Source organism: Triplophysa rosa, linkage group LG15, assembly GCF_024868665.1.
Source record: "Triplophysa rosa linkage group LG15, Trosa_1v2, whole genome shotgun sequence".
In the NCBI taxonomy this organism is placed as follows: domain Eukaryota; kingdom Metazoa; phylum Chordata; class Actinopteri; order Cypriniformes; family Nemacheilidae; genus Triplophysa; species Triplophysa rosa.
This window is the reverse complement of record NC_079904.1, coordinates 3,465,624-3,491,733: the sequence shown is the minus strand read 5'-3', so window position 1 is coordinate 3,491,733 and position 26,110 is coordinate 3,465,624. Positions and strand designations below refer to the sequence as shown.

The following is a 26,110-nucleotide window of genomic DNA, read 5'->3' as shown; positions in this document are numbered from 1 at the left end:
TATTCATACATTAACATGTCATGTTGTTTTCAAAAGCTTCCTTAGAACAACAATACCACGAAACACTAATAAAGCATAAAAAAAAGATCAACTCATCACGCGCTGAATCGTTTATTTATAAAACATCAGGGTTATTTAACATTATTAAGTGCTACATGACATTCACAATTTATGTAAACAAATATTTTTCTGGGCCTTTAAAAGGAAAGGATTATCAGAAAGGCTGGGGATTCATCTACTTTAATATACTGTACATGAAATACATTAAAATGAATTTGCAATGATACATACTGTGGATTTCTGTGTTTGCATGGTCATTTTATTCTGGAATCTTTCATTGCTTCATTAGTTTGAACTATTGGAAGTAAATAAAACATAAAAAGCTTTTATCATATTGCGTTTCTGATGTCATTTAAAGCCTGCACAATAAACAAAAAAAATCATTGACCTAATACTATATACTGACCTAAATATATTGGTATATTTTGAGTATCCAAACATCAGATAAATAAATGCCATTAACCACATCATCTAAAAACTAGTCTGTTGTTTTATGGCAAAGCATTTGCACACTATACTATATTGAAAACGTTTTATTTGCAGTTTGAACACAAATGAACAATAAACAAATCATCGGCATGTTTGAGAATTTTCCCCCAGACAGACCGATACTTTAAATAGACAGTGTGCTTTTATTTTCTCATCCACATTCTCCAAAACTATTCCCACTAGAAATTACACTTAAATTGCACCGTTTTCATAATGAATGACCATCTTCAACATGTCAAAGAAATTCACATTCTTACAAACGGACACAAACACATCGGAACTACACTGCTGAAGAAATGCGATGTACAAAGTATTTACAGTACTTTAGTTTGTATGATCTTGGACAGAATTCATAATCATACAGCAAATTCATACTGCGGGGTACGACAGGTATTTCAAATATCTACTGCGCTGTGTAAATCTAAATAATGAAATCATTGCAAAACGCTACTTCATCTCTGAATAGAAATTAAGGTTGGAAACTGCTATTTACACTTGGCCTTGTTTTATCTGTTCATTACAAAGAACACACACTTAAAGACACACTTAAAACACATATCCACCATGTGATGCTACAAACAAGAACATGTTGACAGAACCCTCAACAACAACAATTTAGTCCATGGCACAGACAACATCCACAGCCATCACACACAGTGAGAGGAAGCACAACCACAAAAAGAAAATTGTGATCCATTTCATTTGAATCAATACTTTGGCTTGTTTTACACCTCTTATTAATAAATACATTTACAGCCAAACTTTTTCTTTCATCATGAGTGATTCTAACAGACCGTGACATTAAGGCTTTATAAAAATATGATGATATTTCTGATGGATTGCAAGGCTAAAATCTGGAGTACTTGGGGTTGCTTTGGGGTGTTTTAATTGATGCTTCGAGCTACAGTATCAGTCACATTAGCAGGTTTTGGTGTTTAGTTGTAACCTTTTAAATAATAAAAGTGCCATGCTGGTAAGCTCTTTAGGGGACACACACGCATACCGACACTCGAATTCACTCATTCTTTTTCAGATTGCTACCCAACCAACTGACGTGACTAAATCAGTGCGATCTAAAACCAATAAGCAAATTTCCATACATATCTTTTATGTAACTTTATAAATAAAACGTAAAGTATGATGCCAATACTGCGAGGAAGCACTCAAAACAAGAACAACATATCCTTACAGATGGCAAATAAAATGAGATAAAAGTCAAAAAGTGCTAGTCAAACTCCACCAGAAGAGCTTGTTAATGCGCTCGGTAACAACAAACAGCATCATCTGACCACAGCTCGAGGTGAACAAAACACAATGAACTCCAGATATCTGCACAAACGGTGTGATAAACAATAAAAGTCACCAAAAACGTGTATGTAAGTACTTATTAAAAGTATGCATGTTTAAAATACTTTTTTTAAGGCAGCACAACAAATACCACCATACTTGAAAATATTGAAATAACGCACTTTTCGCATTACTGTAATGTAAATGAGAGCAAGGGAATTTGGGGGGGCATGCTTATTTGTCATAACAATGTCACTACGTAAAAAAGACAAAAAAATGAAGTCATTCAACACTTTTAACATTCCTAAATAGGAAAACACACCGTAACTGTAACACGTCAGGGATGAGAACACGTCATAGTCTGTCTACAACAGTCATAGTGACAGGAAGAATTGAGGATACACAGCAACTAATGCTTATGGGATAGAACAGGGCTCGTCAAAGAGTTTTTCGGCATTCAAAACATGAAAATATAGCTTAATACTTCAAACTTGAAAGTTCCTGAATCCTGAGTTAAGCTGCACTAGTAAACGCACAAGTCTGGAAACTTCATCTCATAAACAGGGACGGAGCGACTCTGGGTTTGGCCGTAACTTGATGTGATGGTTCCAGATGGACTGGGAGGAGGCCTGCAAGCAAACAGTGAAAAGATAAGAGGATTTATCAGCGTAAACAAACCGCTAATGTTGTGGAGACTTGAAATGAGCCGTGCTGCCACTTACCTGATTGTGATTTCAAAGATTTGATTAAGTTTGCTCTGCAGCATTGTAGCCTGAGAGAAAACAGAAGAAGCATCGTTAGCCCTACGTCACGATGCTGAGCTGATCGATGTGGGAAAAGTAGCATTACACTCAAAAATATCACAATACGTGAAAAGGTTATTGACTCACTCTGGCACCGCAGTGGGCAGCTATTTCTTCAAAGGGGGCCTTCTGAAACTTCTCAACCACCTGCCTTCTGCGTTCCTTTTCTTGTTCCTCCACACCTACACTGTCCACTGAAAAACAAACACATAAACATGCACACTGATCAGCTTACAGACAATTTGAGTTAAGCGAGCAATAAAGATGAAGACAATTACACCAAGGCTTCATGGGTATCTGCAGGGAAAATTTGTGAAAGTTCGATTCTTATTTAATCAACCCACCGATTGCATTTTTTAGCGTTTCGAATGTGATTTCTTCAGCTGGCGTTCTCTGTTAGGAAAGAAAATGACATTGTGAAGAATGCTTGCGCATGCTTGTTACATGAGAAATCAAACTGTCTTTGATCTTTTGACATAAAAGAGGTCATTGTATTATAGTAATATTCTGCATATTTTCATAAAATTGAAAAAGATATATATTAAAAAAGAATACTGTACAAATCACAGTTTAAATGTGCATTCATGTACCTCCTCTTTCTCTGGACTGTTTCTGGACTCGACCTCCACCTGAAGAGATATTGTTTCTCCAACACTCTTTCTCTTCGACAGCCGGTCCTCATCTGACGAAAGAGAGTGAAATTACGGTTTGTTCAATCAATCTCCATCAGTCGGCTAATAAGCAGAAACTTCTTTAGTAAAGATTAAAGCTAATCAGTTCATCTGCAATGCAAATGCTTTGATTTCAATGGCTACAGCGGCATATTCACAATTAAAATTAGACAACATGGAGAAAGACAACATGAAAGCCTACATCACGTTATTCAAAATCAAAGAATTTATTCAGTGGGAAACATTTTGGAGGGGTCTTCATTTTAAAGGTGCATTGTAAAAACATTGTTTTCTTTTTATTATATTATATTATATTTTCCCACCACCAATACACTTATGTCAGTACAACTGAGGGTAGGAAAATATTTTTTCTTGATTAAAAAATCAAGAATTATATCAAGGGATAAAAGTACTTATCAAGAATGTAAATAAGATCCATTTTATGTTGTCTCTAAAGGTAAAAATGAAACCAATTTCTACCAACAGAATTATAATTTCATAATGATGTCACATGGTGTACCTGTGAATTGTGCGACATACGGTGTGGCTAATCTGTCTGTGTTATAGCCGCTTCCTCCAAGAACCTCTGCGATTTTAGCCTGCTGGAAAAGCACGTCCCCTTCCAACCTTACCATCGTCTTAGGAATCCTGGGAAATAATAAGTCCAATGAGAAGCGCACAAACAATCACGACATCAGGAGAAGTCATCTGACTTTAGGTTTGTCTTACTTTGGCATTTCAATGAAGACGTCTTCAGGTAACAGGTAAGGAACTTCTTTTAATCTCATTTCAATCACCTGCAAAGAAAATGTGATTTTTCCGTCAATGACAAAGAAAACAGTGACCACAGACTCATGCCCAGCATGTGTGTTTTTATTTCGGACCTCATGAACGTGCTGGCAGAAGGCCGGCACAGTGGTGAGCTGGCTGATGAGGTTGAGGTACGCAGCGGAGAGGGCGTGAACAGCACAGCGGTTACACGCTGGTAACATCTCCTCGTTGCTCAGAGCCAAGTCCTGGACACACACAAGGTCATATGCATTTGATATATTCTATACTCTACGTTTTTTAAATCTTGTCGCACACATTTTTTTCCGACTAGGTTTTAACAGGCCTCAGGGCTGTATACACAATGCATGTGCACCTGCAGAGCGAGAGCCACACGGATGAGGTCCACAACCACCTCTTCATTGGCCAGCTCCATACTGATGAGAGCCAATAGAGTGTAGAGCTTCTCAAAGTGATCCTGCGTGCTGCTCTCTTCTTTGCAGCACAGGTAGATGTGTCTGTACAGGTGCTGAGCATGCTGCAACAAAGATAACACAGTGAAACACTGACACAGGATCAGCCCTAGAGACCCAACAGAGGGACTTGACCCGGATAATGACGAGAAGCAGGTGAGTGATGGATAGAAGAAAAGAGATGGGTGTAAGACAGACAGATGAGTACCTTCTTCATGAAGAGGTTGTCTTGACGTGAGCACTTGTCCATTTTGAGTTTGAGCACAGAGATATCAGAGATGATACTGCATGGGCACAAAGTGACACGGCATGATATTAACTCTCGTAACACAGTATTCAGGATGTAATACATTTACCATGCTAAACACCAGCCCATCTTGGTTTACTACTATTGTGTAATAGCAAACAAAAAATGCATTTCCTATTTTTTGGCCGATAGTATGATATAATGTAGGATAAATTGCCTGCCACCAGGGGGCAGCAGCGGTGAAGGTGGTCGCTCCTCACTCTTTAATCAACTTAGTAGCACTAACCTAATGGTAGAGAACTTGGGAAGGTTGTCATGACGATCGATGAGGCTGACGAGAATTTCCAGCACCAGCAGGCGAATTTCTGCATCTTCTAGCAGGCCAAAAGACAGCAGTGGGTCCAGAAAGGAGTTGGGCAGTGCTGTCAACATGTTAGTAGTCTGGAAACCACATGTGACCTAGCCAGCAAAGCAAAGGAACAGAAACATTATTCAAGTCCCAAATCTAGTCTTGTGTCCATGTAATATTCTTTACCTGTCTCAGTGACTTCAACAGCATCACTTGGATCATCCGGTTGCCTTGAGGCCTGCAATACAGACAGAATCTTTTTTTGAGCGCCAGAAAAAAATGATGGCTTTCATTGAATCAACTGACTCCAGTCTTTCATTTTTATCAGGTACATCAAGTTTAAAAAAATTCAGAACCCTGCATAACCATCACTGAACGTACATGCACAGAAAACTAATTTATATCTCTTGTGCAGGAATATATTTATGTGGCTGGAACTACATTTAAAAACCCGCTAAGATAAACTGTATTCCTATTTAGAAACCAATAGTGAGTGCAGTACTCACCCCGAGCCTGTAGAGGGCAGTGTGGGATGCATTCCTGGAATTGGGATCTTCCCCATAATAAACAGCATCACCTCGGAGCGTTGATACGTGGGTAGTGTGTCTGCAAAAGAGCCTGTTTCCAAAAGAAAAACCAATGTAACCAAGCTGTGATTAAGAAAAAAAGGAAACATATTCAAAGATAATGATGCTAACACACACACATACCGATAGTCCTAATGACAGCGTCTTGAAGTTGTCTCTCCTCATGCTCTTTGATGATCTTGGTGCCGATGTTTGTGCAGTCGTAAGAACCTGTCAACTCGTAGTCCACGCTGAGCTTTAGGTGTCTGAGCAGTGTGTTAAAAACTTCTAGCACCGTAGGGCCTACAACACAAAAAGAGGTTTGTTTGTTTTTATCATCATCGCCATAGACTTCTGTTGTTTTTATACTGAACAAATGGTATTTTCTATCCTAATCCTAACCATCACACACACCTTTTTGCATTCAACTTAGTATCATTTAGTGGACCGCTGGCCTATTAATAACCACGTTTTCAAATTCTATTGCAAGCACAACTAGTGTAGCATTATCAACATATAATTACAATCCGCGTAAAATCAAATACATTAACACCAGCACTGACCCAGTGCTTGGTATTTGCCTGTGAACTATTTTGAGTGTGCTAACATGAATCAGATTCAGCGAAATTACTCCTTAATGCAAGCTTAGAGAAGCAGCTGGCGCCCCCCAGGGGTCTGCAGGGGTGCTGCATGAAGAGGTGCGAGAGGGTTTTCACGCAGGACATCAGGTGCGAGCTCTGTCTTGACGTCACAGTCAGGCTATGAGATATGGTATATTTTTGGCTGAAATCTAGATTGGGTCAGATGCAGTGTCACAGCTCTCTTATGCCCAAGGAGGGGGCTGAGCGTCTGGTGGAGAGCGACCCAGATATCGAGACCAGGCGTGAGCACAAAGTCACACACCGGTCGCTGTGCTATGAGCTGTATATTACTTCTATTGCTTAACGTTTTGTATAATTAAGATAGTGGGTTGTGAATCCACACTCACCGACGGATCCACTGGCAGCGATGGCAGCCGCCTCCAAGAGGACCTCCACTATCCCAGCACGCACTGTGGCTGAGCTCTTACTGTTGGCATCCAGATGTCCCAAGAGCTGCTGGATGACCAGATGAGAATGCTGGGACTGCGAGAGAAGTTAGGGAAAAAATAAAGTAGAGTCTGATTTTGAGAGAGAAAGAGACAAAAGTTCACAAGTCCGATGCGACCAAACATAGCACAAGACTGCTAAATCAGATATGTGTCACCAAACTATTGTTTTGGAAGGAGACATTTGCTGCAGAGGACATCAAGGATAACTATGGCGTTAATATCCTCTGCAAATCAACATTTCGCATTTTAAAACTTACGCACAAGACAAGGATGAATAAATACCACATCAGGGTTCTGAACTGCTATTACGTCGTGTAAACAAATGTGTTCATTTTATTAGTCGTGACAAGGTAGTTCAGATTCTTTTTTCAAAAGATCAAGAATCATCTGCTTGTTTAAAAAGATTGAAATAGAACTGTTACTGAACTCACCTGAATGGAGTACATGATGATCTTAAAGCAACGCACTGCAAATGTTTTGCCTTCCCACAGTGAATGATTATCAAGATGCCTGTGGTGAGAGAACAGAGAGAGCGCGAGCTAAACGCGACAGAAAAATACAATTTATTCCAACCAAAGCCAGATGAATTAGGAACTCAGTGATTCTCCCCAACTGGAGATGATTACTGAAGGTCTGAATTACTCCGAATAAATATGCAGACATTACATCTCCACAGTTACCAAATCTGAAGTCAAAAGAAATGCTGTAAGTTTACTTAAATCATCAAACTAAAGCAATACCTGCACAGATTCACAACATTCTGTAATGTATGTGGCAAGTCTCTTACATGAGCACAGGAGTGACGGCGTTCTTGATGTTGCCATACGCGGCACGGCCCAGCAGCTCCCGAAAGCAGCGTTCTGTCAGCTCGGCTGGGCTTTCCTTCTCCTTCTTACTGGCCTGCAGTGGGGAGGGCGAGCGACTGCAGGAGAGAGAGCGACTTTCAAATATTTACTAGAAACATATTGTCCACTGTCATTATTCATGCCGTCATTCACTACACAGAACATCAGACGACTTGTCATTCCTGTGTGAAGATGTTTTGAGCAATGCTGATGATAAAACAACATCGACCCCATTGGCTTCCATTGTATGGACGCAAAACAACAGAGACATTTCTCAAAATATCTTTTCGTGTTCCACAGAAGAAAGAAAGTCACACAGGTTTGAATGACGTACGGGTGAAAAAATGCCAGAATATTTATTTTTGTCAGACATCTCATGTACTTCCACTGTGTCATTTAGCGAATGACGGTTCTCACAGGGCGCATCTCATCAATAAATCACAGCATTCTATCCTCTGCACCCTAGAGTCAGTGAACCTCCGGCCTGTTACATAACTGCATGACGCCAGCCCGTACCCTCCAGGAGCTCTCTTCACCTCAACTAAAAGCCTCACACTTCCAGAAGCTTCTGGCGTGTGTCCTGCGTCGTAAACAAAAGCACATCATGCGTTAAGCCCACTGCAGAGTTCTGCCCGTCTGTAATGTTCCCCGCTGACAGGAAGAGTTCATTATGAGCTGCCCATCAGCACATAGCAAACAGCAGAAAGGGGTAATTAATGTCCTCCCCTGTGGGGTAATTATGGCTGCGCTGGGGGCGGATCAATAAAAAGCCACAGCGAGAGGAGAGGAACAGAGTAGAGAGCTTGAACTGACTACATTAACATTTCTGAGCCACTGTATAGTCACATGACCACAAAGTAACGTGAGCGTGGCCACATGCCTGCAGTCAAATCTCTTTTTCCCCCGTCTAATCGACTTTGAGTTAAGTCACCAGGGACAATCATGAGCCACAGGCTGAATAATGCGACAAACTGTTTCTGCTGTAGATGTCCTGACTGCATTGGTTTGGAAGCGCTCTGTTTTGACAATAGGACAGGCTGGTTCTCACCCACAGAAATAGATACATCTTGTAGAATTGCAATAAGCACAAGTTGGGGTTTCTTAAAATATGCGATTCTTCGCGGTTCTCACCTCTCGGTGCCTTCTCCAGACTGCAGGTTGAAGAGCAAAGAGGGGACGATCTTATCCATGTGCTGAGGGTCCCAGATGTTTGCTTGTAACTCATCGTTTACCGTTTTCCTCACGACTCCCTGCAGACCTTTGATGCCAGCCATTCGGATTCTAAGACGAGGAAATCAGATGGGTATAGTGTTGTTCAAATGGTCTGTAATACTGTGAACTGTATATACGTATATCCTCGCTGTTCTGAATTCGCTCACTCGTTCACTATTCCCTATATAGCGAATGCTAAATAGTCCACTATATGGGGAAGAAGTGAATGAAAATGAGTGAACGATTTCGGTCACTGACGTAATATAACCTGCGTCTGACCTTCGTCATAACGCTTATAATGCACCTGTGTGGCTTTATGGATTGTTCAATCAAACGGTTAAAAAAGTTCATTTTTACTTTATTCGTCACGTTTTTGTGTTAGTTTTTAATACAGAGAACAAAACAACTTTTATTTTATAACATTTATTACGTTTAATAAAACGATTTAATATATTTAAAATAAAGCACCACTGTCTATGCATTAATTTAATCCATTTATTCTCAAAAAGTAGAAAATAACTGTCAACAAGAACAAAGTAATAACCAAGTATAAAGTATAAACGTGCATTCGTGGCATTAACCTGATATCTATGGCATTAACGGTCACTCTCCACCAGCTGATTCTAATCAGATGGTTGATTCGCAATGTATCATGGGAAATAATGAGTGAACGAGTGTACATTGGACGTACACTCAAAATCAGAATGCATTGTGGGTAAAAAGTAGTGAACGAATGTAGGGAATGAGTTGTTCGGACAACACTACAAATGGCGGACACCTGATATAGTGCACTATATAGGAGATAGGAGGAGAATTCAGACACAGCTATCGTGTCGTCAAAGTTGACAAGCACTTTTTAATACTTTTTATTGGTTAGATATTTGCAAAACCCAGTGACACACATGAAGGGTGACTAATAATAATGATTCATGGCAAATAAATCACGAAATATGTAGATACGTGGTTTCAGAAGGACAGCAGTGATATATTAGAATCAGAATGAGTTTAGGCCATAGAGTGTTGTCTCACTTTGTGCGGATGTCAGGGTCCTCATAGCCGGAATGGCACATCTCACTAAATCGCGACACAAAGAAATCGTAACTGCGATGGTATGACGGGGTGTCTTCTTCGATGTTAGCAAACTTCACAAACTGAAAAACCAAAGAAAACGCACAAACATTAATACAATAATGACATAACTACCCGAATCCAATCAGCTTAAAACCACATCGCCAGAAAAACTGGTTACAAATGCTTTTCTGCCCCAGACATCGAATAGGTGAGACTGTATCATCAAATATTACATTTTAATATGATGTCATTTAGTTTTACTTTAACCCCAACTGACAGCACTGATGACAAACAACATTATCAACAAAATGACCTTTTGTGGCACTTAAAGCACGAAAGAAATCGACAGGAACAAACAATATACAATTATATTTAATTAATATATTAAAATGACAACATTGTTAAAAGTGTATAGTATGTAGTAAGAGTTAAACTAACTATACATTATGTGTATATGCAAAGTACAATTTTATATGAATAAAGGTGATTTATATGATTATTTTCATTCATATTTGGTAATCGTTTGGTAATGACTTACTAAAATTAGAAGTCTTATCATAATTTGTTTCGGACTAAAAAAGAAACCTCATCTTCCGCAGTATTCATCATTGGACAGGTTTTAGGTTATTTTTATAGATTCAAGCTATTTTAGATGAGGCCATGAATAAAACAAGTCTTTTGTAGATCTGATGAATGAGACCCCCTAGTTGACTTCGTGACTAATTTTGACTCAATCATTACATACAATAAACCTACATCTTCCTCAAAACTTCCATAAAAGACGGATCAAAATAGTTAAATCTGTGTTCTAGAATTTTTTGAGGTAAATAAGGTAATCTGCAGTGTTAGGCGGGTTAGCCTCTTGGAATTGTAGCACTGCATTTATATGCCATCCGTGTGGGTGCGTGCATGATGTCCCAGATCACTTGTTTTTATCTATAATTGAATCTGATTTGATTTCCATGTCCTAAATACATTAAGACGGTGGACCAGCAGTGCGTGACCACTTATTAATAGTTCATCTGTAGTGAACATACTTACATTTATGCATTTGGCAGACACTTTTTCATCAGTATGTGTGCTCCTAGGAACCTAACCCACGAGCTTTGCAGTGATAACGTTACATAAACTCTCTATTTATATACAGTAGCCTATACAGTACATTTGATTATTTTGTTTTGAAATCAGTTAAGTGCAGAACTCCTCGGCAGTAGCGCTCTACCATACACGTACCGAGTTAGTGCCCAGGATTTGCAGGTTGGGCTTGTCTGCTTCCAGGAGTTTTCGTACCATCTTAAGAAAACTCTCCACAAACAGGTTGATACTCTGACAGTGGCAGGCCATTAACAGCTGGTCGAGGGCCTCCATCGCAATACACACGTACCTGAAGAGACAAACACAATGTGAATACAGACAGATGGAGAAACAAAAATCTAGGGGTGGGGGAATTACAGATGCGTTGCTATTCTCTCAAATGATTCTGGATCAGTTGTCAACAAAACAAATGGAAAGGTTTTAATAATCCTCAAAAAATGTATGTAGGACAAAACATTATAGATACAGATAAATTCCTAAATACCCATATCTGTGTCTGGCCACATCACGTGAAAGTCTCTCAGACAGATATGCCCCGATCCGGTCTAACTTCTCTGGAGCCGACAGAGCGTAGAAGGTCAACTTCTCCATGTTGGCCTTTACCAACCCATCCTACAAACACACCCCAAAGTGTCAGTATCAATATCAGCAAAGAAATCTGAAACAGAATAGGGAACATCTACTTTGTCTTAAGATGAATGATTAGTAGGCTATACAGAAAGGATTTAAAGAAGCAAGGTACTGTCAGAAAGCAACCCAGGCCTGGTGCAAACATTCTGCGTTGATAGTTTGGAAAAGATCTAAGCAACATGAACCAACAATTTCACACTCTCTGTGACCCAGTTTGAGTGTGTATCATTTCAACTGGTCCAGAGAGTTGAGGTGGCCAGAGATGACCAAGTCAAACTGGTGGCATTGGGGGATCTATTTACACTCACCTAAAGGATTATTAGGAACACCATACTAATACGGTGTTTGACCCCCTTTCGCCTTCAGAACTGCCTTAATTCTACGTGGCATTGATTCAACAAGGTGCTGAAAGCATTCTTTAGAAATGTTGGCCCATATTGATAGGATAGCATCTTGCAGTTGATGGAGATTTGTGGGATGCACATCCAGGGCACGAAGCTCCCGTTCCACCACATCCCAAAGATGTTCTATCGGGTTGAGATCTGGTGACTGTGGGGGCCATTCTAGTACAGTGAACTCATTGTCATGTTCAAGAAACCAATTTGAAATGATTCGAGCTTTGTGACATGGTGCATTATCCTGCTGGAAGTAGCCATTAGAGGATGGGTACATGGTGGTCATAAAGGGATGGACATGGTCAGAAACAATGCTCAGGTAGGCCGTGGCATTTAAACGATGCCCAATTGGCACTAAGGGGCCTAAAGTGTGCCAAGAAAACATCCCCCACACCATTACACCACCACCACCAGCCTGCACAGTGGTAACAAGGCATGATGGATCCATGTTCTCATTCTGTTTACGCCAAATTCTGACTCTACCATTTGAATGTCTCAACAGAAATCGAGACTCATCAGACCAGGCAACATTTTTCCAGTCTTCAACTGTCCAATTTTGGTGAGCTCGTGCAAATTGTAGCCTCTTTTTCCTATTTGTAGTGGAGATGAGTGGTACCCGGTGGGGTCTTCTGCTGTTGTAGCCCATCTGCCTCAAGGTTGTGCGTGTTGTGGCTTCACAAATGCTTTGCTGCATACCTCGGTTGTAACGAGTGGTTATTTCAGTCAAAGTTGCTCTTCTATCAGCTTGAATCAGTCGGCCCATTCTCCTCTGACCTCTAGCATCAACAAGGCATTTTCGCCCACAGGACTGCCGCATACTGGATGTTTTTCCCTTTTCACACCATTCTTTGTAAACCCTAGAAATGGTTGTGCGTGAAAATCCCAGTAACTGAGCAGATTGTGAAATACTCAGACCGGCCCGTCTGGCACCAACAACCATGCCACGCTCAAAATTGCTTAAATCACCTTTCTTTCCCATTCTGACATTCAGTTTGGAGTTCAGGAGATTGTCTTGACCAGGACCACACCCCTAAATGCATTGAAGCAACTGCCATGTGATTGGTTGATTAGATAATTGCATTAATGAGAAATTGAACAGGTGTTCCTAATAATCCTTTAGGTGAGTGTATATCATAAGAGATAGATGTCGCCCAGATTCTTAGATGCTTGTAGTCAACACATAACTGCATTTGCAACCCATTTTGCTTTACTTCAGCCAAGAAACAAAATGTCCCCATGTTTTACTCACACTCAAGGCATCCTAACTGAATATGACTTTCTTGAAAAATAATGCAGTCGGAGTTATAATACCAAGCGGTAGAATGGGAGTAAATGGGGGGAAATTCTACCGCTTGGAAGAAAAAGGATACGTGGTATTATAACTCTGACTCCATTATTCTTCAAGAAGAAAGTCATATTCAGTTAGGGTGAGTAAAACATGGGGAAATTTTGTTTCTTGGCTGAAGGATCCCGCTCGACCTGATTTTGCCAAGTGGTTGATGTCCACAGGGCAACATATTTTGTTGACCTAAGGACAACATTCTTATAAAAAAACCTAAACCCACACCAAACCCCAACCTTAACCCTAACTAACCCCTTAAATCAGAGGGAAATGATAAGTGAAAAACAATGGTCTAGAACTACCTAATCCTGGTTGGAAGATTACACTTAAAATATACTGTAAACTTATTTCTGAAATCTGATTGGTTGATTTAAATGTTGTCCCAGGGTCAACATGATGTTGCCCCAAGGACATCAACCACTCAACCAACTCTAACCAATCATTATAGATAAGCTCAGCGCTGTTTTCTTCAATTTACACTGAACACAGTCAAATGACTGACCTACTGCAGTGCAGAGGCTCACCAATACAAACTAAAGACACATTTCATACATCTCGGCTTTCAGGTGCACAGCGTCTGAGAAAATTACATAACATTATGTTATCTCCGGCTGAGCAAAAACAGCGAGACTTTCCTTTCCAATCCTTGCCCACCTGCCTGAGTAATTGGTGCTTTACATGCACTTTCTCTTAAGTGGTTTCGGAGCGTTTGCCAAAAAGATAACTGCAACTGTAAATAAGCTGTTTGAGAGGAAAATGAGGGTTGTAAATAGACTCCGTAATGGTCCTGGGTGTGAGTGAATGGATGGAGAAAGATGGTTTTGATGGAGAGGGAACATTCTCACCTCTGGGTCTTCTGGGAAGATGTTGTCCACCAGCCTCTTGTAGCGCGGCCTCAAGGCCCCACAGCAACCGCATACCCCTGCAGAGCGAAAGAGAGAGAAAAAACCCACAGGACATGTGGTTAGAAATTGTTTTTGGACAGCAAAGGGCCATCGATTTCACATGGTTTGGGATGACAATAACTGGCCACGAATGGCATCATAAAAGTTTTATGGGCCATTATCAACAACACCACAGAGAACAAGACATTATTAGCATCCACAAATACACCGTTTGCCTGGAGACGTTGCTTCATTTAACAGGCCAGCAATTGCACCTCCGATGATGAAAGCAAATTTACATTTTTATCATGCACAGACAACCCTGAGGAAAATCCTGTGACATATAATACATGCTCTGAAATTGGCTGTCAACGTGCGGTAAGACAACCTGCGATGGTCCGTGCATCTCAGCAGCAATGACTCACGCTCATCCGGATCGTGTCGAGAAGAGAATGTCCTTAATCTCAAAACGGAGAAATCTTCAGTAGTTGACGGATGCTGCTTTTCTGATCTGTGCCGCTAAGAAGAATGTTGAAGGACAAAGAGCCAAGGCATCTCTATTTTTAGCTTCCGCTCCATTTTACCTTCAAAGAGAAGATTTCACCCGGACGCCCAACTCATCTCGGCCTCTCTACAGTATATCCCCATTTATCGTACAGCCTTTTATCTGCATGGATAAACCATTGACAACATTCCCTTAGCTATTTCCCTTGTATTGCTTCCATTGTTTACCTCATTTGTAAGTCGCTTTGGATAAAAGCGTCTGCTAAATGACTAAATGTAAATGATAACGACTAGTTCATCCCAGAATTTAAATTATGATTATGTTGTTGAAACTTGTATCATATGACATTAAATATAATATCCTTAAAAGGATAGGTCACCCAAAAATGAAAATTCTGTCATCATTTACTCACTTCTTGTCAATTCAAACCTTTCTGACTTTCTTTCTTCTGCATAACAGAAAAGAGGATATTTTGAAAAAAGTTGGTAAACGAACAGCACCGGCACCCTTTCACTTTTATTGTATTGGACACAAAGCAGAATTTTCCTTTTTAGGTGAACAATCACTTTAAAGAATATCCGATAAACAAAACTGGCTTTGTCAAACTCGAACATAGACATGACACTATGGAATAGCCTCCCGTTTCACATCAGAACTGCCCCGACCGTGTCTATTTTCAAGACTTATTTATTTTCTTTGGCGTTTAATATTCCTTGAACTATTGTTCGCCTATGTTACAGCTTGTGTCTTATTGTGTTTTATTGATTGAAATTTTGTGTTGTGTGTGTACAACAGTTTGTGAGGAACACAACAAAAATGCATTATTTAGCCTAAATCTTAAGTCTTAAGAATAACTCTCTTATCAAATTTCCACACACAAAACATAAATCAAACAAATTAAGACATTTCGGCATGCAGCATGGTCAGCACCTTTCCATTAATAACCTAAACACAAATGCAAAAATAATCTCCCCAGAGATGAAGACAAAGTCAGGCTTGAAACAACGAAGGTGAATAAATCACGACAAAATGTTCATTTTCGGCCAAACTGTTTCTTGAGGTTTCTTGGATGTTTATGATAAATGACTTTGGAGGCTGGTCCCGGCTGCACTTTCCCACACGAACAGACAGAGAGGACACTATCCTGACAGCCAGTCCTGCCACCCCCTCACAAACAAACAGCTGTGTTTCTCTCCCACTCATTACAGCACATAAAGACTTCACTGCACTTCATTTGTCCTCATTCGCTCCTCTTTGTTATTTAACTGGTTTGGCAATACTGATGCTAAGTGTCATTCCAATAAACACCATTAGAGGGGAAATAAACCTGTGCTCGCCAATTTCTCACTCGTCACATTCTGTACTGCACCTGTAATTGCCCAAGTTGTGGTCTAGGTGGACAACATACACCAGTAGCCATCACCTTAAAATAATTGTAATAATTTTGTTGTTTTAAAAGAATAATTGCTTAGCACCAGGCTCAGATGGAGTCTGCTGACTTGGGGAGAAAGTTTGTTCAATTATGTTGCCATCTTTTCACTATTGTCAATAATGCTATAAAGGTCAAAAAACATGGTAAAACATGTTGAGATGAGAGCACTAAAGCACAGTCAAACTTGCCAACATATTTAATAAATCTTGACAGAGCAGCTGGGGTTTCCTCAATTTCTCCGTCACTGTCTCGCACGTCTTTTTTTACACCGATGAATGATGCATTTCACACACTACTAACACCACTTATATTCTGACTCCGAGACATCAGAACATCTCATGTTTAGTCATATCTACACAGCATATCAGAACACAGCTTAGCCTGGAGTCCAGCCACAGATGGCACGAGTTGCCAGAATTGGTGATTTGGTGAGAATTGTCCCTATCGATTTATCAATCAGGACTCAGGAGGCAAACCAAACTGTGTCACGAGAGCAAAACTCAGGGGGAAATCAATACATTCCAAAACACATTCTCTATGGATTGATAGAGCGAGAGGAAAACGCCTGGTTAAAAGTGACAGAAGGAAGGAGATTAGAGAGGGAAGGAAGGAAGGAAGGTGTTAATGACAGTCAGTCAAACAGCAGGGAGCGTCTCCAACTGCTTCTTCCATCAATCGAGTCAAATCTGTTCTTCGATGTTGCATGACTTTGAATGACACGATACATGAATTAAAACAACAAAACACAATTGATCTTTTTAAGGTAATCAAAACTAGTAAAAAAAGATCATTTTTTAAATAGTTAATCCCTGTGGATTTGGTTTCCTGCAGGCTTCACTGATCTAAATCCATCCAATCCTTCAGTCTCAAAGACAATATTCCACAGTTATGATTATGTTTGTGAATCGGCACATCACACGCATATGAGTGTTCATTTCGGACCGATTATAACGCTGAATATTTCTCTCAATCAATCTGGCCAAACCGAGCAAGCCAAGCCAAAGAGAAACAGGACAGAGTTGAAGTCACGATAACGCAGAGTGACTAAATGCCATTATGACCTTGTGAGATCATAAACACTGTGGCCACATGAGAATTGATGTGCGCGCACACAGATACACACAATTTCAATTCAATTCATCAGAAAACAGTGCTGCTAACCAGAGCTTTTTAAGGATCACTACATCCGAGTCCACAAATTTCAGAAGAGGAAAAACGGTCTTCCTCTCCGGAGCACCTGCGCTAATTCACAATCAGCATGGCATTCCCATCTGACACAGTCAGAGCCGTGATCATGAGACCGTTCCTTGATTACAGAGGACAAATATATTCATTCATCCGTTTAGATGTATTTATTCTTCAGACACCATGTTCCAAACAGAAGAGCGAGCCCTACCCAGTGCACTTCAGGTATTGGGGTGTACACAAATAATCGACTAGGGCACTAAATGCTGATGTACATGTTTGTGATTGACGGGTTTTTTTTTTTTGCAAAGCATTCCAAAGAAATAACTTTTGAAGTAATACAGAATCATACTCTTAGTTTTTTTAGGCTAACACAGTTTCACAGTAGTCCACGTCTTGACAGCAAAGCATAACATGAAACGCCTAAAATGAGCAAAGCTAATCACCTCCTCCCGACCATGGGCATCAGTGGAATCCAGGAAAAGATTCACCAGACATGAAGATAAAACTTACTCTGAGACTCATCCAAATCCCAGTACAATTCTCACTGCAAGCGATTTGTGCTTGCAAAACATCCATCATTCCCAAGGTCTACAAGAACTCTATCCCTCACATCTTAGATTTTATTTGTCCATTTTATAATGCATTAAGCTACCATCAAGCATATCAGTATAGTACCTTTAGCTCTATTAACATATTATACCATATATAAAACCATTCTTTAGAATAATGCATATTTTCCCACACAATTAGAATAATGCAAAAAGATTGGCCATCTAGGCCAGCTTAAAGGCCTTGGAGACCTGAAATATATGAAAAAAGATTTTTGAGCATTCCAATATAATGGGATGTGCTCAGCTGGCACATAAGGACCTGTGATTCAAAGCAAAGCTACACAAGTGAGCATTAAATGATACATTTACATTTGAGTTTTTGTATTATAATTGGAAGTCTACTTCATGGTGTTTAAGAACTGGGTACTGGCCATAAAAACATCAAAAAAAATATTCATTTGTTTGTTTTTTAACGCAATGTCAGCACTAAAGGCTATTTATGGCAAACTAATTCATGTTTAAGCGAACTTCACAAGAAAAGATCATTATACACAATAGCATAACTATGCCTAAAACAATGTAAGAAATACAAAATATAAACAGTAGAAAAAATAAGTAAATAGTATATTTATAAAAGTTATTTTATTTAATACTTGATAAAACCCAAGATCTTGCCAGGAGAATTCTTTGAAAAATGTCCATTAATGTAATCTCTGAATAAAAATGTTGTATCATTTAAAGCAGAACATTCCAAAAACATCAATTATAAAAAGACCCCTTTATTTGAGCCATAACAGAGTTACTACTGCTCCATGCAATTTTTCTTTTGGTAAAGCAGATTGGGTAAGTAAACCCCCTGACAGCCAGGGGCTGCATTCCATTTGATAGGGTTCCTACGCAGTGTTCACTGCTCCCTACTCCCTGAGCACGGGATATCTGTTGAAGTGGACTTCGATGACAAAAAAACGCTTAATTGGAATGCCCTGCAATGTCATCAAAGAAAGGCAACGGGGCGGTTGCACAGATTATATTATAAATAAATATTGTAACTTCACTTTAAAATTGAAAAGAAATATACATAAACGTCACACGCATTATGTATCTAATCAATATAATCTTAACTTTTGTTTATGCTTGTATTTAGAATTTGACTGATGCAGCTTTGATTATTTGAAACTCTCCTGTTATGCAATATAAAAATACATTTTAATTTGGTCAACTATGTGAAGATGTGTTCTTAAACCATGGCCGCGTTGGTCTCATCTCGCTTTTTTCCCTATGTGGTGCAGCCGTAAACATTCCTGAGGTATATAACATAACATAATTAAAAAGAACTGCTGCTGCTCACCACTTTTACATTAGTTTGTATAATAATAGCAAAATGGATGAATCCTTACACGCATATGAAAACTACTTTTTAATTGCACAGTAAAATATAAATACAAATAAATACATTCATCATCTTGAGTGTGTAGCCTACATAATAACAATGCTACAAAAAGTAAAATAACATATTTACGTGAAGCAAACCACAGTATTTAATATAATTAACAATAATTAAATAAACTTTCACAATGTACAAAAGGCACACGTAAACTCGTCCGTTGTTTTTTTGACTCGTGACGCGGTGCACAATGGCAGTTGGGTGATTTTCCACTTCCGAAGAAGTGATGTGTCGATGTTCTCTGATGCCCTACGCCGTTCGCAGTGCCCTTCGAACTGAACATGTTCGCTCCCTTCGGATTGGAATCTCACTTAAAATGGCGGAACACCCTGTGAAGTCCACTTCGCAGTCCACTTACGGCCAAATGGAACGCACCTCTAGTATTATCTATGATTGTGTCACTCGGTTTTACTGTGACATGATTGGCTGGCAAGCTGAATTCATTTCTCAGCAGGAAGTGCAATGCACCTTGACATTAAAGACTAAATGCTGTTTCCGATCAATAACATTCACTAGTAATGTGAACTGTGTTAACACAACAACTGACAACTTGCACCCGGTACTGCCATCAAACAACATACACAATGTACCATAGTGCCAATCCAGATGATCTGAGATCAGATGACAATCAATGCAAAGAAAGAATGTTAGACATGCACTTAAAAGAACAGGGTCAGTAAAACAACTTTGTCCTTAAGAACCCCATGACCGTGAGAGGGATCAAACAAACCTACCAATTGTCAAACCTGCCGTTGTCTCATGACGTCTGTTTGACAGATCAAGCATGCACAGCTTGGTGATGTTTAACTTTCTGTTTTAAGTGCACTAAAAGTAGTCATGCACGAACACCTAAAGAATGCAGTCAGGCTAGATTCTGATACATTATGCACAAACCCCGATAAGACACGCACAAAAGCTCAGCGCTTACCGTACATTTCTCTTGACATCAGTGGAGGTCCTCTCGCTCTACTTGATCCTTGCCTGCAGCTTCTTGGATGCAGCTATTTCTGAGATTTTCTGAGACACACACGTGCGGTCTGCCGCTCTGATGTCTAAAAGTGATGCATTAAAGTGCCGCTATCACACACGCTCAGAGGCGGCGATAGTGAAGATGCGAGTCTGCTCTAATGACCTTGGCTATTGCGCCAGCCTGCGCATGCAGGTCTCAGAAGAATAATGCTCATTTAGCACGCACAAGCGCACAACTTCTGCTCACCAATCACCGTTTGAGGAGGAGGAGCCAGAGAAAGACAGAACGGGAGAGAGTGGGACGTACTCATTCATTGTTGGTAAAATCTCCTCCCACATTCTCAAGCTCTCCCTCTCCGGGGAAAAAATGAAACATAGCATACTGCTTACTTCACACTATGAAGTATACACTGTATAAAATATCATGCAAAATAGTATGCTACGTTATATTTTAAAATATGGGTGTCACATGACCTTAACACTCGTTTACATGTGAGAATTTTAGGTAACAGATTTCAAACATACAACCACCGAAAAAAATTAAGAGACCATTGCAAAATTATTTTAAAGGTGCAGTTTGTAACAATTTTGCAGTAAAATATCCAAAAACCACTAAGCTAGTTCAGCTGAGTACTTACAATATCTCAAATGTTTCCAACTACTTATAAGTCGTGAGAAAATCGCCAGCGTCATCAAGCTACAGCATTGTTGTTGTTTTGATTGTGCACCCTCTAGTGGCGGTTTTTACAAACTGCACCTTTAAGTTTTTCTGAATTTACTATTTATAGGTATGTGTTTAGATAAAATGATCCTTTTTGTTTCATTTTGTGAACTACTAACAACATTTCTATCAAATTTCAAATGAAAACATTGTTTCTGTTTCCATTTATTTGCAGAAAATGAAAACTGGAGAATTACAGAAAAGATGCTCTGTATTTTTTCAGACCTCAAATACTGCAAAGATTTCATATTCACTTTTAAGCAATACAACAGTCATATCTGTTCATGTGATGACCTCGAGTTTTATCACAGCAATAGTGAGAAGCATGGAAGTATGCTATTCCACATATTGCCTCTCGACTGCACGATTTTCCTCCTGCAATCCAACATTCTCCCACCTACACTTTCTCTCTTCCACTCACATGTGTGTGCTCTGTAAAACAGCACAAACAAACAGCGCTGCTACTGTGTGGGCTTTCACACATGACAAAAATTCTGCAGGCACCAGATTGCAATAAAAGCTATGCAATTACACACAAATCACATCGGAAACATTTTCTCCATGGTCTGATTCTGTATGAAGAGAATAACTGCACATGTCAGAAACAGAAACGGAACATGTCTTTAGCCTGTAAAAACAGTCTGCAATGATTTCGAATGTCAATACAAATGTGACATTTTGGCAAATGTCAAACAAACAGTGAAAGAAAATGATCGGCTAATAAGGATGATGCCAGGTGGAACTGGACTGACATTTCAGCAGATAAAATATATGAAAGCAGCCATCTGAAAATATTACAGAACAAATATTGGTCTACTCCTGATCATTTAGACAATTTGGCTGAGCTAAATAGCTAAAAAAGTGACTTCAGCATCCAAAACATTAGGAACTGTATACAAGTGTACTAAAAAAAAAACATATTTGCAAATGCACAGCAATTGCCCGACAATTGCCCAATAACAAACTAGAATTGTGGTGGCGAATTTTGCACTTACAAGCCCAGAAAATCTAACACCATGTACACATCCTCTTACTTAAAGACACAATATTCACTTTATTATTCACATTATTCTCAATCAATCGCAAGTGCACTTAAAACCTGCTTATTTACAGCCCTGCAGTGCCCCGTGAGCACAACAGCATTCTATTGAGTGCATCTTTTTCTGTGAGAAGAATCCATCAGTATCCTGGCACAGATGGTGATTTCTTACCATGGCTTGGGCGATGATCCAGCAGGGTACGGCAGTTCAGTGCCATCCTCCGGGTGGTAACCGGTTCAGAAACAGCCATTGGCTTGAAAATATCAGCTCCCAAACTCACAAACAATTCTTAAAGTTACAATAATATCACCTAATAACTAAACCCACAGAAACAAATTAATGAACTGATAGAAGCGACTGATAAACTTAAAAAATAGATAATAGGCCTATATAAAAAAAATTGTCCAAAAGTCTACAGTAAAGTTTCCTAAAGCTTGATTTCTCTCTGCCTTTTAAGTTTCCACTTTTGAAGTTAATTACAAGTTGTGAATGTTCATGTTAGCGCATGGCATCCCTTCAGCTCTGGGTAGATTCCTGTGCCCTGCTTCTAAAGACACTGACAGCACCTCCTGCGGCCAAACTCCCACACTCTCTCTTTCTCTCTGGAGTTTACTGACACAATGAGGGAGGAATAGTGGAACTCATTGTGTTAGTGAGATGTTTATTAATGAGAAAGAGAGAAGCACATGTTAAGGGGGCCATTCTGCGAATTGCACTGTAAGTAATGGGACCTCAACAATCTAAAACTTTCAAGGACAGTTTGTTTGACACAGATCAGCCCATGTGGTGTTTATTAAAAACCATGTATCGTTCACCAATAGACAAATAACTATTTAGGATTCTGTAATCGAATGCACAGTTTTCACCATTTAGACAATCCCCAATAAATAAAGGCTTGTTCATTCAAAATTCAGCTCAAAACTTTTTCTGCCTGCCAGGCTCCAGCCATCTAAAAGAACACCTAAACACCTACAAAATCAACACCTTACAAATAATTTTCACCAGTTATCCTTAAACAAAAACAGCTCCAACAGCACAACCACACCATGCCCAGTTTTCAAACCGAATGAACCGCAGTAATGACAAGCACAGTTTCCTACAAAAACTATAGACACTATTAAAAACACTCTAGTTACTTGGTCTTAGCCATGACTGTAAAATATTGTTTTTAATATTTACCTACGATATTTTATAAAGTATACTTGAGATTGCATTTAAAGATTGGGTAACATTCTATTTCATGCATTCTGACTTCTTTACACTGTTAAACATGCTGGCTTCTCCTGCTTAACATTGTTAACTTGTTAAAAAAACGAGTTGGATGTATGACGTAGTATTTCTGTGCTTTATACACTCCCCCAGCACTCCAACTTGTTTCGGAAAGTTTTTTATATGTCTGGATCCCTGTTTCGTAACAGGGATGCTAATCCTTTTATTGGCCAGTTCTCCAGGAAAAGCACGCCCACGGCAAGGCGAAAGAAATAGCATGAACATGAACTGCACGCATACTGTGACAATACGTACTGAATTTGAGTAAGTACCTACCTATCGGCCGTTAAAACAGTACGTTCTATATAGTATAAGTGGGAGTAGTATGAATACATTTCGGACATGCTGCGTCCGCCATGTTTTATGGTCATGTGACCCGTATGCTCTTTGACCTATAACGTATTAACAATAACCTACACGTGAGCGTTGATAAAACATAATTTAGTCACGAGAAATTCATTTATTGGCACTTACATTAAAAACGGACATCCGCCTTAAAGTTTTCTGCTATATTTATTTGATTTGCTTTTGCAATTTGACCGTTGCTCAGCTCCCGTGGCATCATGGGATAGATAAGTGTCCATCCGATCCACACTCGCGAATCTCGGCGGAAGTAGTAGACCATCCGGGTATTTCTCGCCTACTGTTTTTTGCATACTGAGCTTTCGGACATACTATTCATGCCTCCAGCAGCTCGTCTTTCTTTCTCTTTTACAAATTTGATCAAACGAAATATTCTTCGAAGATACGACGTATGCAATACTACTGTATAGGTACTCAAGATTAATATGAGATTGGCAGAAACTGCGTGTGTTACCCGATCTTTAAACACTTGGATTACTGTAGAGTGTACCTGACATGATCGATTCCACCGCCAGATGTCAACCTTGCACTTAACCAACCAACCGCTGAGGAAACACCGGCGTCCAGCGTGGAAAACTGGACTGCAACCCCACACGAGGACGCTCCTTTTGGGTCACTCAAAGTAGGAAAACCCCAGGCTGACGTGAGGCCTACGAGCAGACCGCATATGTGAGATTCAAAACAGATCCTGCAGCACTACATCACAGTTTACATTTATAAATAAAAAAAAAACGTTTCTAGTTGTGTGAATTTTACTATATTACTTAGGTATTCATAAAGGAATGCATTTTTTCTTGTCGTTTATTAGTCAGATAGACTATTAGAGATAACCAACCAAAGATATTTATGGAAATATGTAACTTTACCTAAAGAATTCTGCTTTTATAGCGTTTTCATTTGGGATAAAGTTATCCTTTTGTAAACTGACTGCCTTAAAAAGCATTAAGTAAACTAATGACCATCTTAAGAAAACAGTGGTAAGTTACAGGGGCAGGGTGTGTAATATTTACACGCATCTCAAAAACAACATTGTTTAAACATGCTCGTCTGACATATTATACACACGATATAAACCATAATAATATGTAACGGCACTCTCTCACCTCGTTTAGCCGCATAGTCTGACAGAAAATAAAGCTTTTCTCATCTTATGTTAGAGATCTGAAATATAAACATGATGACTGACTGACTGACTGCAGCGCACACGAATGAGTGTTCGTACACGCGTCACGCGCTGATTCACACACATGCGCGCGTGCTGAATTCTGTTGCGTTGGAATATGGGTTTTGTCTTTATTATTGCTGAATTTTGATTGGACTATGCTGTTTTGTAAGACCCTTAATTTTAGCTAACGCATGGCTGATAACTTAAAAAACATTTAGGCTATTTATTTCTGTTTCTTAACGATTTATTTGTTTATTATTAAAAACATCAGACAGCATCATAATGGTAATGTCTCTGTGGGTTTCTACTACTGTTTCTCCTTGAGTTCTATTGGGGGACATCTGATTGTTATAGTGTTTGTAATGGAAACCATTAGAATTTGTGTTTTTATGTTGTTTTTTCTCAACAGGGACCATGAGACTAAACCAGTTTTTATAAATTGTTGTCACATGTCGTGATGCATATGTTTATGTATCCTATTTCTTAAACAGTAAATCAAATTGGAATTAAATAGAATTAATATTACTTTGTACATTTTACTCTACTGTTTTTGCGTTGTATGAAAGGACAATGTACAATGTGTGAAGTTATAACCTTAACTGACTTTCTGTTTCTAAATGAATTTGTCTTAATACTGGATTGGTGCATGTTATACATGGAGGTAATACTCTCGTTTACCATCAATCTCAATCACCTTGTTTAACCCTTCGACTTCTTTAGTTCATTATCTTCTTTTTGTTTTATATTTCCGTCCGGACAAGTCATCTGTGTCCAAGATTCATGCACTCAGTTAATGTATATAGTCAGATGTACATTAAGTCAGATCCATTACTATAAAAGCTGAGATATATTTACTGAGTGGCATGCATGTTTCAGCAAAGAAGAAAAATGTTCTCAGTATCCCAGTCCTCTCATCGACATCATCTTTGATCCATTACCTAAAAAACTATTTCTGGTTTATGCTGTTTATTGCTATTATTGTTTCAAAATGTTAAATGCTCCTTTATTTTTAAATTGCTTTGAATAAAATGTCTGCTAAATAAATACATGCAACTGTACTGTATGATAGGCACATTTTGATCGATCCTATAATTTTATGTATCTCACCTCAAAACATGTTGTTGGAAAGTCCATTAAATCTAAGTTCGTTTAATGCATGCATTTTAGAAAATTCCTTATCCAGATT

At 39.2% G+C, this 26,110-nt stretch overlaps 1 protein-coding gene across 3 annotated transcripts; it reads right to left on the bottom strand.

Moving 5' to 3' along the window:
- Window positions 1-103: 103 nt before the first annotated feature.
- efr3bb (EFR3 homolog Bb (S. cerevisiae)) lies at window positions 104-24,366 on the bottom strand. Of its 3 annotated transcripts, none has more exons than XM_057352210.1 (23): window positions 22,299-23,163; window positions 14,239-14,315; window positions 11,511-11,638; window positions 11,165-11,315; window positions 9,890-10,011; window positions 8,780-8,929; window positions 7,591-7,725; window positions 7,235-7,313; window positions 6,702-6,837; window positions 5,858-6,016; window positions 5,654-5,765; window positions 5,334-5,385; window positions 5,085-5,257; window positions 4,760-4,835; window positions 4,455-4,616; window positions 4,195-4,326; window positions 4,040-4,107; window positions 3,831-3,958; window positions 3,230-3,321; window positions 2,984-3,032; window positions 2,727-2,833; window positions 2,559-2,608; window positions 104-2,465 (listed from the first exon to the last, which is right to left on the bottom strand). In XM_057352210.1, the coding sequence occupies exons 1-23, from the start codon at window positions 22,375-22,377 to the stop codon at window positions 2,360-2,362; spliced, it is 2,523 nt and encodes an 840-aa protein (XP_057208193.1). In that variant the 5' UTR covers window positions 22,378-23,163; the 3' UTR covers window positions 104-2,359. The 3 variants fall into 3 exon arrangements, with proteins under 3 accessions (XP_057208193.1, XP_057208194.1, XP_057208195.1); XM_057352211.1 differs by lacking the exon at window positions 22,299-23,163 and adding an exon at window positions 20,326-20,612 and having other exon boundaries at window positions 105-2,465; XM_057352212.1 differs by lacking the exon at window positions 22,299-23,163 and adding an exon at window positions 24,250-24,366 and having other exon boundaries at window positions 106-2,465.
- Between the last annotated feature and the right edge of the window lie 1,744 nt (window positions 24,367-26,110).

Excerpts from the sequence above, each read along its gene's own strand:
- efr3bb (XM_057352210.1), bottom strand. The coding sequence starts at position 22,377 with ATGGCTGTTTCTGAACCGGTTACCACCCGGAGGATGGCACTGAACTGC. Across the intron at positions 6,838-7,234 it reads TCATCATGTACTCCATTCAG|TCCCAGCATTCTCATCTGGT; the intron begins GTGAGTTCAGTA and ends CTTCTCTCGCAG. Across the intron at positions 4,327-4,454 it reads GTGTGGCTCTCGCTCTGCAG|GACTTGGCTCTGAGCAACGA; the intron begins GTGCACATGCAT and ends GTGTGTGTCCAG.